This window comes from Triticum dicoccoides, chromosome 3B (genome assembly GCF_002162155.2).
Source record: "Triticum dicoccoides isolate Atlit2015 ecotype Zavitan chromosome 3B, WEW_v2.0, whole genome shotgun sequence".
Classification (NCBI taxonomy): domain Eukaryota; kingdom Viridiplantae; phylum Streptophyta; class Magnoliopsida; order Poales; family Poaceae; genus Triticum; species Triticum dicoccoides.
Window position 1 is genome coordinate 128,524,976 of NC_041385.1, and position 14,377 is coordinate 128,539,352.

The following is a 14,377-nucleotide window of genomic DNA, read 5'->3' on the forward strand; positions in this document are numbered from 1 at the left end:
GGGAGCGGAGCGGCCCCGTGGTGGAGGGGGGGCACGGGCTGCCGGACAGGGAGCCGGAGAGCTAAATGCGTCTCGCCATGCCGGTCAGGGAAGGTGGCCGCCGGCGCTTACGCAGCGTGAGGTGGGAGCGCTAGGTGTGACGTGGGAGTGCTAGGTGTACCCTTAATTACTCCTGTGGAATCCGCGGTCCGCACTTAGAGATTTTCTTTTCATTAAAAAGAAAAAGAAAACTTAGAGATTTTCCTTGATTTTGTTCTTGAAATTTTGAGGTTAACTTTTAAGGGCCTATGCCATCAACTCACTCTAGGGCCCTCCAAAACATAGACCCGGCTCTGGCATTTTGTCGGATCTTAAGATCATTTACCGAAAAACAAAGATGTGTCTTTTCCATGTATTATGGTGGTACAATGAATTGACATAGTTGTATGTTGAGAGAATTCAAATTAGTCAGGATCATCAATTGTTTGTTGAGAGAATTAGAATTAATAGGGATCATGGAGGTCGGCGATTTACAAGGAGCACCATCCTTTATTGCATTCATTCAAATCCTAATGATAGTACAGAAGGGATACATTATTGCATTTGCCACAGTGATAGAGCAAAGCATAATCTCTCTACATGGCAATATCTTATCTCTCGATCAATCTCTCTTAAGCAATAGGCACCAAGAATTGAAATAATCCAACGGCTGAGATCGCCTCAGCCACCCCCGTGATCGTGAATACGAGCATGCCGCCTAGACCCGAATCTCCAACGTCCACCGGTACATATCCTTCTCCGGGACCGGCACATCGACCGTGACGAGCCCATTCTCGGTGTTGTAGCCAAACTCCACGTCACCCGAGTCGAGGGAGCATTTCACCGGCCTCCGCGAGCAGTACGCGCCAAACCGGCCGCAGCCGCGCACCCTGAGCGCCACAGTGGCCTTGTCGTCCTCGTCCGTCTTGACGGTGCATTCTTCGACGGCGCCGCCGGCGTTGAACATGTGGAGCAGCCCGATGGGCGCGAAGGACACGTCCGGCGCCACGGTGCGGATGGGGCAGACGTGGAACAGCTCGTAGTCGAGCCTCTTGAGCGTCACCGGCAGCGTGGCGCCCCGGGGCAGCCGCACGAGCTCCCCCGCCCGGTGCGCGTACACCACGGCGTCACCGCCCCCGTCGTCGGTGCCGGCGGCCTGAGCGATGCCCTCCACGTCCTCGGCGCGCACCGAGCCGGTGAGCGTCCCGGGCGCCTCGTCGTGGATCCTCGTCTTCTTGACGACGCGGCACCACCCCGCGCCCTGGCAGTTGAACACCCCCACCACGCCGGCGCACTTGTTCATGTTCCATATCTTGAGCAAGCTGAGAAAGAAAAGCAGGGGATCTCATGTCAGCGGCACTGAGATAGAATCTGGGAGAGTTTCATTCACGTCAGAGGGAGGATTTGAAGGATGATGGTGCTGACCTGGCACCATCGCGCGCCGGGTCGGAGAAGAGGCAGTCGCGCGTGGGCCTGCCGGGGAGCTGCGCGCGGAGCACGGAGCCGTCGGGGAGCACCAACTTCTTGAGAAGGTCGAAGTTGTGGTTCCCAGGCTTGTCGCTGACATAAATGGGGCAGCCGCCGATGGCCCTCGCCGCGCCGTGGTACTCCGCCGCCGGGTGCAGGCTCTGTATCATCAATTCATAATTACCATCCATCGGTCAGAAGTCAGAACAAACAGTAGAAAACAATTAATTAAACGTGAGAAAGAAAGAAAGAAAGAATTACATGGAACATGTCCCAGTCGGGCTGCATGAATTCGCCGAGGAAGAGCGTGTTGTATGCGACGGAGGAGATGTGGACGGTGTGCGACGCCGGGTCGCGCGGGTAGAAGTCGTCGGAGGCGCGCACGACGGCGGTCTGCTTGGCGCTGTAGAGCATGTCGGTGTTGTGGCACATGCAGGAGATGCAGCCGTTGTCCGGGAAGTTGCGGGCGACGGAGGCCTCTAGCGCGCGGTGGTAGGCGCGGGTGAGCGCGACGCGGCCGCCGTGGCCCGCGCCGAGGGTCTCCACGATGTTCTGCACGTCCACCTTGACGCCGTCGACGCCGCAGGCGGCCAGGTAGGCGTGGAGCTTGTCGTAGAAGTTGTAGACCTTGCGGGGGTGCACGAGGCCGAGGCCGAGCACGGAGAGCGAGTCCATGACGATGTCCGGCTGGTTGCCCGTGACGCCCGGCGACTGCACGGGGTACGCCAGCGCCGACTCGTAGTGCTCCATCCCGGCCGCCGACGGCTTGACGCCGCCCCAGTAGCCGGCCATGGCGTGCCAGACGTAGACGCTCTTGACGCCGTGCTCCTTCTTGGTCTCCTCCACCAGCCGCTTCAGCCCCGGGGTGTCGTCCTGGTCATGCTTGCTCTGGAACTTGGTGTTCTCCTTGATGCCGGTGAGCCTGCTCGCGAACTGCGCCCCTTCCTGGACAGCGACGCTGGGGTCCTCCTTGTTCTCGCTGCCGATCTGCTGCCAGCCGTCGTCAATGATGAGGAACCGAGGCGGCACGCCGCCCTCCGCCAGGCTGCGGAGCCCTTGCTTGACGCCGTCGGCCGTCACGTCCGTGTAGAAAGCGTCCCACGTGCACCACCCGAACCAGTCCACAAACGACGGCACCTGCGTACACCAATCCACAAGCACACAAGCCAATCAGATAAGCGCGGTAGACTTACAGCATCTACGGCCGCATACAGCAAGTACGGCCCATCAACCGTCTAAATCAATGACGAACAGGAGTACTGACCTTTTTCTTCTCCCTGTGGTGGAACGTCTGCATGTGCTTCTCAACGGCCCTGCATTCCAGATAAGGAACATTCTAACGTGTCAGTTTAGATTTTTATTCGAGTCGATAGACGGAGGAAGAAGAGGAGGACGTATGTACTTGACGGCCTGGGTGATGGTGTCGAAGGGGTTGGTGCCGGCGTGGACGTACACACTGTTCATGCCCTGCTCCGTCTGCACCGCTTTGTCCCCTGCTCTCACCAACACAACTGAATTCAGCAACGACCCCAGTGCAAACACAACCACACACTGATCTGGTAAAAAAGATCTCCTGATCATTACCGCTCTCGATGCAGATCTGGAGCTCGTCTTGGTCGTTGCCCTGGAGCACCGTGCGGAACTGCCCCTCCAGCAGCGGCAGCATCACCAGGTACACCGGCTCGCTGTCGCCGTCCGAGTCGTCGTCGTCGTTGCCGGCGGCGGCAGGGACCTCGATGAGGATGAATTGGGTCTCCAGCGGGACGTCGCGGCCGGAGGTGCCCATGCGCTGCGTCATCCACCACAGCTTGAACCGGAACAGGCACATGAATCGGCAATCGCTGCATCAACAAAATTTATAGCGAAATGTAATTAAGATGAGCCGAAATGTTGTGCCATTTTTCGGGGCAAACGACTACAGTGTCTCCTATTCTTCTTCACAGATGTATTTTTTTAAAGAAATATATACTAGTAACAAAATTCCTAAAATAACTGGAGTATGATTCTTTTTAACAAATAAACTAATGAAAATTGGAACTACTCAGAATTCAGAAATCAACTTCCTATAAAATTTGATGCTAGTAGAGAAAAAGGGAACAGGAGAAAAAGAAAAAACTCAGAAATCCATGGTACATTCTGGAGTTTGGCCAGGTGTTCATCCACCTTCCCCACATTTATCCACCACTATCTCTTTATCTCATCAGACACGGACAAAGAAACAGAACTCACCGGAGAGTTCCCAAGGTGAAGACGTGGTGGCTCTTGGCCTCGGCGGCCGTGGCGCCGACGAAGGCCCCGTCGACAAGCCCAGCCCCCGCAGCGTGCGCCGCGGCGATGTTGTCCGGCACGCCGGACAGCACCGTCCGGCCGCGCACCGCCAGCCTCCCGTCGCTCACCGTGATCTGCGGTGTCACCGTCATCTCCGACAGCCAAATTCAAAGGACCAACCCTTCTGCAGCACAAGAACAGCAAGCTGAGACGGCCGGCGTCAGGCTCCAGCGAACGACCAAAGCAAAATTCAGACGAATCACAGACAGAGATGCCGATCAATCAAGGATGACGCGTACCTTACTTCGATACGGAACTATTAGTAGCGATACGAAGATGGTATGAGATAGAGTGATAGAGAGTGCTTTGCGTGCGGGTAATTGAAACTCAAACTAGTACCACTAATCTAATGATATAAAGATGGTGCGGTGCCCTCGCCGGAGAGGGGGATGAAGGGAGGGAGGAGGCGATGGGGAGAGGAGGGGTTTATATAGTCGGAAGGGAGGAGGGGCGAGACGTGGCCGGTGACACGATACTCACACGCGGCCCATTCCCATTCGGGAAGAAGAAGCCAGTCGCTGGAGAATTCACATGTTTCTTCGACTCTCTGCGCGTAAAATTATGGCTTCTCCTGTGAGGTTTCCGTTTCTTTGTGTGGAAGATTGCATGCATGATGGAGTACAGCTGCTGGTGCGGAGGACCTGAGGTGTCCCCGTTCGATGTACGTATCTCTTTCTTACAAGAAAGTTAATTGTGTAAACTATGCTGCTTACTACGCCTGGATTGTTGCTTGTGTATTTCCTGTTGCCGGCCGAGCGGAACAAATGACAACATGCAGCGGTCTTGGTCTCGGAACCTTATCCCTCTCTTGGCTCCCGACATCCATATCTTTTTTTTGTGTGTGTGCTGCTCAAGCATTTCATTTTTCGTGTTCCAGATTTCCCACCGAAGATTGGCGCAATCATTCTCGGGCCAAGGACGCCTGAACAAAATAAGACAAGTAATATCGATCGGAGAGTACAAATATTTACACAATTGTCGCCTAAGAGAGTGCTTCGGGCACCATCCCTCTCTCCCCATTGTTTCACGAAAAAATTGAAATCGTAAGATCAACAAATCATTATTTGTTGACAATTATTGAGTTTATATTTATATACGTCATCTCATGAGGGTTCAAAGATATTTTATTTGCATGTGTCACTCCAAGAACTGCTAATTTCGCCAGATCACAAAATAACCAAAAAATATTTAATCTTTCAACAAATTCATAGAGGAAAAAGAACATCAAGAAACAACGAAAAGTCTAGTGGAACAGGTGATTGGAAACAACGGCCAAAACGACAAAATGGAAATCTTATCTCTTCTATGAAAATGAAATATCTCAAAAAGTTGTGAAAGCAACTGTGACTTTTGGTAAATATTATGAACAAATCAATAAAAGACGACCAAAGAAGAAAATCGTGTGGTAAAACCTACAAGGGATTCTCACGTGCTACAAAATGGTGTTTTTTATTCCTAAAAATGATGTAGATGTTTTACCACACCGAAATCAAAATAATTGCTACATCTTTTCTTCTATAAATGAGTTGTACCCATGTATTAATCAAACATCAATATTACAAGAAATATCCAAAAAGAAATGGAAATACAATTCACTCCTCAGGTAATCCTTCATCCCGTACATGCTGAGGATGCGCCGAAGTTTGCTGCCAGTGGAGTTTTGCGCCATCACTGGAACAATAACGGTTTGTCCACGCAGGCGGCCGGTAAGTCACCGATCTCTGCCGAGAAGTCTCGACTACGTTGATCCTGAAGGATCCACGACCCAAAGAAGAAGATGGTGCTGAGCTGATCGCACCTATATGTCCGCCCGAGTTGACGAAATGCCAAAATCGACGCCACTGCAGTGAAAGCATCATTAGCCCAACAAATACACCCCCCTGTCGCAAGTATCAATGTGTTGGCCGCTGAGGGAAAGGAAAACATGTTCACCTAATCTCGTCAGCTAGATCCACGGTGCACGCACAACTGAAGTCGGAGGAGAACTTATTGCGCACGGCTGCTACCACCGGTTGAAGCGACAGGGATCCAGCATCTCACGTGTCATCAGAGAAGTAGAAGAAGCTGAAAAAGCTATTATTAGGCGCTGCCATCACCATCGCAGAAAGGGCGGAAGTGGCGGACAACAAAGACCGCACCAAAATCCCCAAAATAAGGGACAAGCACCTCGGGCTCTCAGTTGTAGATGCACCCTATATAAGGAAAATAGTAATTCGAAGAAAATAAAAAGAATTATTAAACTTTTGTTAAACAAATTTGACCATCTGCTTGTATTTGCATAAAAAAATTCACTAAGGAATGACTTTCCTGGTATTCTGGTGAGGGAAAAAAATTCAACACTATATACAAGCTAGTATTCACATTTTCTGTCCTCAAAATTTGATGTTCTTGCATTGAAGTCAACGGATTTTCGCCTAGAACAAGTACAATAGAATTACGCAGACGTACTATAACAGATGCCACGTCAGATTTTTACCTAGCTGAGGGGAAAAAAGAGGAGAGAGAGAAGAGAAGCAAACTGATAGCACATACTTCAGCACACTATGTGAGAGAAAAAATTGAACCACGACAAACTATTATATTAATAATTATTAGGTTGGCTACATATAACGTGATCATTTCGTATAGTCGGTTGTTGGTTATTAACCATGCTGTTACCCGCACTCTCCCGCCAACGGAGCCGACAGAAGAAAGAGGAAGGTGACGATGGACCGGTGGGGAAGGTGTGGCGGCAGGAGAAACGTAATCGGCCTAGGTAGGCGGCGGCTGCGCAGGCTACGCTTTAACCGGCTGTCCTGTCCACCAGACCAGTAATCTGTATGTACTCCGATCGGGGACATTGTTTGGTTGCGCAAGTGACTACGGGATGAATGTCCAGATTCCACGGATGAACAACGGATTCTTACGTTGGAAGGCACACAAAACGGTATTGCATTTCCGAGGCTCGTAGGCGCCAATGTTGACTGATAGAATGCTGTTGTGTTGTTATCTGCGCATATTCGTAGTCCGTGGAGGCTATGGCGATCGACCAATCCGATTAGTGACATATAAAACACATGCGTTTTATACCATGTTTTTGACGGGCAGGGTATCATGAAAAAATGCGCTACTTTTCTCGTCTCATAACATAATATAAGAGTGTTTCTGACACTATACTGTTAGACGGAGGGAGTACATAATATCATGTACTTTTAGTTATTGTTGAACTCGCATTAAAAAGTTAAGACTGTTCAATAAGCCGCTGCCGACCGGTTTCGATCTCCTCGACGTCGGGGCGAAGGGTGAAGTGGGGAGGCCAAAATCATTGTTTTGACCTTGTCAGAAATCTTTAACACAAAATGACCTCTCTCAAAAATTATTTCACGATCTGACCCTTTCCGAAACGCCAAATCTCGTGACGTTACTGACCAAAGTAGAAACGCCAAACTATCCAGCGTTGCTAGCTGCTCACGTGGCAAGTCGAAACGCCAACATGAGCCGCGTTGGTAGAAACGCCATACACATCACCACGCCAAAGGCTGTGGCGTTGGCATCAAGGAGAATATGGTTGTAGGAGGGCTGCTGCCTTGCCTTGCCGATAATGTTTGGCCATGGACGAGGTTAGCATTGCTATTATTTTGTAGTCCATGTGCTAAATATATTAAATTAATCTTTTTCGGATTGTAGAATTTAATTAGGTATTCAAATAATGGTTCGTTTATTTCTCGGTGTTCCTGCGGGTGATGCGGTAGCCAGAGCAACTCCAATGCGGCGACCCATTTCGTCCGTCACCGTCGGTTTTGGGTCACCGCGGACAAAACTGATGGCCCAACGCGCCGACCCATTTACGAAACGCGTCTGCTTCGTGTCCGCGTGGAACCATTTTCAGCCTAAATTTGTGCATAAATTATGTCAGCGCGGATACAAAGCGGACGCGTCAACGTGTCTTCTCGGTGTCCACCGCGTCCCCACATGGCAGCCTGTCAACTAACCCACGCTTCTTTATTAATGACGATCGCAAACCGCGGGTCCATCTCACTGACGGCAGGCAGCCTTTTTTAATCCGAGTGTGCAAGAAGGGGAGGGGGCGCCCTCATCCTCTTCCAGCCTCCCGTCCCCATCTAGCCACCCTTCTGTTCCCCTGGGCTGGGTCCGGCACCGACGCTCATCGACCTCACCGCCCCCCACCACGACGACGAGGACACCTCGAGCAGCGCGTCTCCTCCTCGTTTTTAGTTTAATTAAATGTTTTTAATTAATGTGACGTGGATTTGTGGACTCTCGCCGGCCTTTCTGGCCGGCATTTATGTTTATTTAACATTTTAACTTCAAAATATTTGCATAATTTATTTTTTTGCTCGCGGATTCGAAAAATGGGTCCGACCAGCGATGGGCGCAAGCGCTGACCCAAACGCGAAAGCAGAAATGGGTGTTGCTCTCACGTACAAAAACCGCGAGAGGTTGACTGACCCAAACGGGCAAAAAGCGGGCAGAATCGCTGTCCTTTTGGGTTGGCTGGTTGGAGTTGCTCTCACGTATAGAAACGGCAAGAGGTCGGCATAGTATCTGCGAAACTCGGGCTTTTCATACCTGAAGGTCAAAGTCTACAATGAGTACTACATGTTGTGCCTTGGTGGCTGACACATGACATGAGAGATTGGCGTTTTGAAGGACCAGGAGGGCAACGCTACAGACTTCGGCGTTGTGACGTGCAACAACAACGCCAAGTGGTCTGGCGTTTCTACCAACGCGGTACAGTTTGGCGTTTTGACTTGCCACGTGGCCGGCTGGCAACGCTGAATAGTACGACGTTTTTACTTTGGTTAGTAATGCCATGAGGTTTGGCTTTTCAGAAAAGGTCAGATTGTGAAATAGTTTCTGAGAGAGATTATTTTGTGTTAAAGATTTCTGACAAGGTCAGAACAGTGATTTTGGCCAAGTGGGGATGGCAGTGGCGGCGGTCGATCTCCTCTCGCCGTCGAGCTCCTCCGGCCGGCTCTTGAGCCCCGTTGAGTCAAATACAAGAAATATACGTGCCGGTTTCACTAGTTGATTGATCAATCAGTTACTGGAGAGCCTAGATTAATCAGGCGACGAATATATAGGATGGTGACGACGGACGGTACGTACATGTGCAGAGAGGACAAGCAACGGGGTAACACGTCGGCTTGGCGTGGCAGCTAATAATTGCACTCCGCCGGAATTTCCTCTAGCTAGGCGGCCATGATTGTGTGCTGATTGATTGTCACTGCATGATTGATTTGTGTATCTTAGTACGGTCTCAGTCTGTCCTTTTATTTTCACTTGTTCGAGTCCGCTGGATTCACGTTATCTGGGGGACGTGTCACGTGTGGCTGTGATTTTCCCGTGATTGCGCCGGAAATACCACCCGGTGCTTTCCAACCACACGACCGATGCGGCCATCATGCACGTGAGCCTTTTAGGCATTGTACGATGGGAGGTGTTTAGGGGAGGTGCTTAAAGAAATAAATCAGGCTTTTCTTAAGCATCGGCGTTTATTTATATAGGATAGACGCTTAACTAAGCGTCTCTCCTGAAGAAATAGGCACCGGTGCTTCAAAAAAATTCGGTTTATTTTTCTAAGCATCTCTCTAAGCACCTCCCATTGTATAAGGCCTTAGGGTTGCGACCCTTCCACGGCCGCAACAGGTAACACCTGTGATTGGTTCACTGCATCTCAGGCGCAACCAGGTCAAGTGCATAGGAGTACTATAGCTAATCTCGAGGCGAGCTAGCGTGTCGCCCTGATGAGGTACAGCAGCAGCACGGCTAAGTATCTGAGAGAAGATACGCGACACGTCTCTCTCTGGAAGTTGCGTGGCTGGGGCTGGTCCGTGTCGGATTGGGCGGATCGGATCGGCGGAAACGTCCGACCGCTCGAGTCGGGCCTTTCCGGCCTGCTGTAGCTTCGAAGCAGGGTCGCGTCGTCCTTTGCTTAGCCCCTCTGTTTAGTGTTTGGTGACGGTTCAAGTTGCTGTTTTTCTCTTTGAAAGGGTTCAAGTTGCTGTTTTGGTGTCAGATCAAGTTGAGCAAGACGACGCAGGGATCGGGCGGTCGAGTCACTCCCATGAGCATGCGACTGCGCAGTTCGATGATGCGATGGACCTCGTCGGTAGCAATAACGCTGGGATTTGATTTGAACACCGCGGGGCTGTGTTCGGGGCGTGAATCCATACTTCGTCTGACAACCTTTAAAAGCAAGAGCACTGCAATTTCGTCAAAATGAAATGAATGTGCAAATATCCATGTTCTATACGTAGCACGCAAACAATGGTTTATACTAATGGTGGAAATATAACTTGAAATACTCCCTCCGTCTGGAAATACTCGTCGAGGAAATGGATGTATCCAGACATATTTTAGTTCTAAATACATCCACTTTTATCAATTTCTCCGACGAGTATTTTAAGACGGAGGGAGTAGTAGTTTAAACTAGTAGTTCGGTAATCGGCTCGAACTCGAGTCATAATTAGTCAAGTCGAGACGAGTCGAAAGTTTTAAGCCATCAGGTTTCCGCGTTAGATGAGCCAGACAACGCGTTACATGTGGTCTTTGACAATGTGCAAGCCTCCTTTGGTGCCATTGTCAGCGCGGTGCTTCAGGAAGGCGAGGGGATAGATTCACTAGGTTTAGTTCGTGACGGCACATGGTAGACAGAGCGGATCTAGATTGTACTGGCGTGGCAACTGCCTAATATTGCGTTGTATGTCTCTTGACGACGTCGGTTGTTTTGCCTTTCTTCTACTAGTAAGTATGCACGTGCAATGCACGTCTATAATATAGACAATAAGTAGTAAAATTCATCTATTAAGAGCCTGTTCGGTAATCCACTGGCTCCAGGAAATCCTACGCTCCGGCTCCTCCAAGCGAGCTCTAGCCTACGCTCCGGCTCCTCAAACCGAGCTCCAGCTCGGGATGTGGTAGGATGGAAAAGGCATGAGACATAACGTGAACGAATGGGTACGCCACTTATCGGTGGCAGTGCACTGTAAATTTGACGAACTCCTTCGTTTCCAGGATCTACGAAGCAGCTCATTCCCAGCTCTGCGATTTCCATCTACATATCGCTCTGCTCCGCTCTGTCGACTCCAGGGAGTTGCAGCGTTCGGGCCGGCCCCGCCGGCTCCCAGAGCAGAGTTGTGGAGTGGATCCGAACAGGCCCTAAGCCGGCATTTGTCTGTTTGATGACAGGTCACCACTGATGGTATTAGGAGTTCGTGTTACAAGATGAGTTTGGTCTTGTGACCTCTTCTAGGACGGCTGTCCAAAATCACACGATATAAGTGTTCACTGTTGTGCTCATCAGTTTCATATTTCTACTTCTCACCATATCATCATTCAATTCCGAGTCCACTAAAATGGTAAATAATTTTGTACTGAAGTGTGTCCTATGTTCCTGCCAAATAGGTAGTACTCCAAATTACCGAAAATATAGTAATTAGAATTAATTGTAAAAGAATAGTCTAATATGCTTTTGTCAAGTATTAATCAGAATTAATCCACAAAGAACAATGGTGGCAATTCTGAGTGAAATATACATGCTCAAAATAGTCAAATGAAATATTCCTATCCATAAACCCCATAATCCACCTATGTGATTACAAAATTTGATTAGACATTTTAATTTGATCAGATGAAAGATAAATAAACATGAATAATTAAATAGCTTTATGGTGTTTCAGCTGAAACACCACATATGGTTGGTAGCCTGACCGAAACTGACACTCACTATACCAATGCCCAATTCCATTCACTTTCCCTTCCTGCTCTGTGCAGTGCTCTCCATCCCTAGCGAGCTTGCTGCCACAGTCATCGCTCTCCTACGAGCAAATTGCTGAAGATATGAGATTTCATGAAAAATTAGTTATTTCTGACTGAATGATGAAGTATTATTTCCACTGCTTCTATAGATCAGAACAAACACAGATGTCGAATACTCATGCATCTAGACATTCTATTGACAATCAATTGGCAATAACTACTCTTTAGAAGGCAAAATATATATGGAGAAATAAAGATGTGGGGTTTTGAGCTAGGTCCATCGATATTCTCACTGGCCGCCACAACTTTCTCTTGCTAGCGGGATATGTATTCCTTGTTTAGATATTCTACTTTCTTCTTATCAGATGGTCATGGCATATCAGTATATCATCCTAGGTCAGATTGCATTTCTGTGAACTGATGGTTAGTAATTGCTCCGTTTGCGGCTCCAGATTTTAGCCTAACAATGGAGGCAATGAAGTTAGTTAGGAGTACTAGATGGTTGGGACAAATAGCAGCACTACAAGGTTAGACCCTGCAAATTGACTGACCTTATACCCTGTGTTTTTACATTTACATATCCTAGCTCTGGATAATACTAAAGAACTTGGGTTACTTTTATACTACCAAAATTACATAAACCCTTTCTAAAAACTTTTAGCGCCAGGACATGTGTGGGTCCCCTTTTAAGAAATTAATGTAAATCAATTTATTAACCAGCAATGCTCATGTTTAAAAATTTATAGAACATATAGAAGTTTATTGGATTTTCAAATTGATTTGGATTAACAGTACACGGAAAGTTCAGAGATCATAATTTTTTTACATGATATCTGAAGTGCGAATAATAAGTTCATTTATTACGATGGATAGTGTAAAACCCAAAAATCACAAAACCACTTTATTGTATGATTTATCCAGTAAATTAAGATCAGTGTGAAAGACACGATTCAACCAAAAATAAATTTAACTACAACCATAGTAAATTAGAGCAGAAGTTCCTATCCAACCTATCTATCACCCTATACGTACTACAAACTTCGTTCAAAATACACACTCCTGAATCACAACCATCCAATACTCCTAGTCTTATACATACTGCATATATTATCACTTGATTTTGTGAGGGATAACTAACCAGATAACGATGAGAAAATCAAGTAATCTCCAATTATAAATATAACTTACTAAAAGGGTCCACTCCCTAGCCCATTGAGCATTTTTCAATAGAAAGTAATGGAAGCACTAACAAAAAAAGTAAGATTGCGATCAGAAGACTGTATCTTACCAAGATTAATCTTTTTTTCCTGCCTGCAGTGGGGTCCTGAACTTCTGATCATCACGGCTGTAGTACAGACGACAGAGAAGCTTACACTTAATTAGATTTAGAAATTAGAACTGATTGCCATTAGTTCCCCCTGCGTTGTAGGTACCATGTTACCTTGAAGGTAATATGAACAAAATAAATGTCTTACTCTAAAGTCTCGATGAACATAATAAAGATATATGTAGGGAATATAGAGTAGCCAAAGAAGGAGAACTGATCCAATTGAAAGGGGTCATGTGAGGAATGAAATAACTCCATTAACACGTCAGACCAAGATGAACCAATCTAACAACAGTCAAATAAATAGAGGAGAGGGTATACCTGAATTCCACTACATAAACAACATGTGATTACTTTTCATTCTTATTCCCCAATAGTTATTTTTATCAGATGGATCAAATGAACTCCGTTTTACTAATTATTGCTCACTACTGGGACAATTTAGTTCTTAGTGTTCCAGGCCAAAAGATGAGCTCGAAAGAGTTTATTAAATCTGTCTAGCACTCTAGCTAGCATGGGTTTACACCACCCATCATCCTTCACATGGTTTGTGGAACAGGATGGCGCTGTCGCACTCCTGCAATTGACGTGTGGTTAAAGCATGACCAGCAGCTGCATTCACCTCAAAAGACAAACACTAATTGGCAGAGACCTAGAGGAAATGGGGTGAGAAATAGCTCAAATTAAGCATCCGTATTTGGTTTTGCAATAATAATGACATGGTTGGAACATAAATTACCTAAGACTCTGTTGTACGGAATTGTTCTAACTCCATCGAGGAATTGGATCTGGGGCAAGTGTCTCCTAATGCAGGAAGTCTGCCACAAGACTGAGCATCAATTTTATGCCAACAATGTATGGATAAACTAATCCTTACTGAATACAATTAAGAAAAAAAAGTAGTACACCAATTTTGTGTTTAAATAGAGAGTCCTGCAAGTGATGTTCCAAGGTAGCCAATGGATAAATCTACACCCATGAGGGCACCTCGTGTGCCAGACTTACTTCAGAAAACGCAAACAGTTTCAAGAATCGAGTGAAGGATAGATCAAGGTTGCAGCATCTGAAATAAAATGTGGGAAAAGAAAATTCGTTAGACGGCATAAGAACTGCAAAAACACGACACTGTCATGTTTCTAATAGAATTTCAGATTCAAACAAAGTAGGTGCATGACAGTTGCATTTGATTTTGATCCAATTATCAAATTCGGTTGTACTTTCTATGATACTAATAGGTGGCATGTAATGACTTGCAGAAGTGTGAGCCGTTGAGGCAGCAGACAAATTATATTGCTAGGGGCAGGACGGGTAGCAGTACAAGCAGACTTTGCACAACTGGAATCAGACATGTCATGTCTCTCGTGTTCACCAGCTCGTCACGGATGGGACTTATGGTGGTACCATGGTGGAATGCCTGCCATGCCTCCAGGAACAACATGTTCTTCTCCATTAGCACGAACCACTGGCGGAGCTAGG

At 47.4% G+C, this 14,377-nt stretch overlaps 1 protein-coding gene across 2 annotated transcripts; it reads right to left on the bottom strand.

Moving 5' to 3' along the window:
• Positions 1-508: 508 nt before the first annotated feature.
• Positions 509-4,262, bottom strand: LOC119275138 (probable galactinol--sucrose galactosyltransferase 2). 2 transcript variants are annotated; one of them, XM_037555932.1, is made up of 8 exons: positions 4,053-4,262; positions 3,715-3,958; positions 3,070-3,326; positions 2,888-2,978; positions 2,750-2,798; positions 1,747-2,622; positions 1,444-1,646; positions 509-1,340 (listed from the first exon to the last, which is right to left on the bottom strand). In XM_037555932.1, the coding sequence occupies exons 2-8, from the start codon at positions 3,903-3,905 to the stop codon at positions 737-739; spliced, it is 2,271 nt and encodes a 756-aa protein (XP_037411829.1). In that variant the 5' UTR covers positions 3,906-3,958; positions 4,053-4,262; the 3' UTR covers positions 509-736. The 2 variants fall into 2 exon arrangements, with proteins under 2 accessions (XP_037411829.1, XP_037411828.1); XM_037555931.1 differs by having other exon boundaries at positions 3,715-3,937; positions 4,053-4,261.
• Positions 4,263-14,377: the final 10,115 nt, after the last annotated feature.

Excerpts from the sequence above, each read along its gene's own strand:
- LOC119275138 (XM_037555932.1), bottom strand. The coding sequence starts at position 3,905 with ATGACGGTGACACCGCAGATCACGGTGAGCGACGGGAGGCTGGCGGTG. Across the intron at positions 3,327-3,714 it reads TTCACCTTGGGAACTCTCCG|CGATTGCCGATTCATGTGCC; the intron begins GTGAGTTCTGTT and ends TTGTTGATGCAG. Across the intron at positions 1,341-1,443 it reads CCGGCGCGCGATGGTGCCAG|CTTGCTCAAGATATGGAACA; the intron begins GTCAGCACCATC and ends TTTCTTTCTCAG.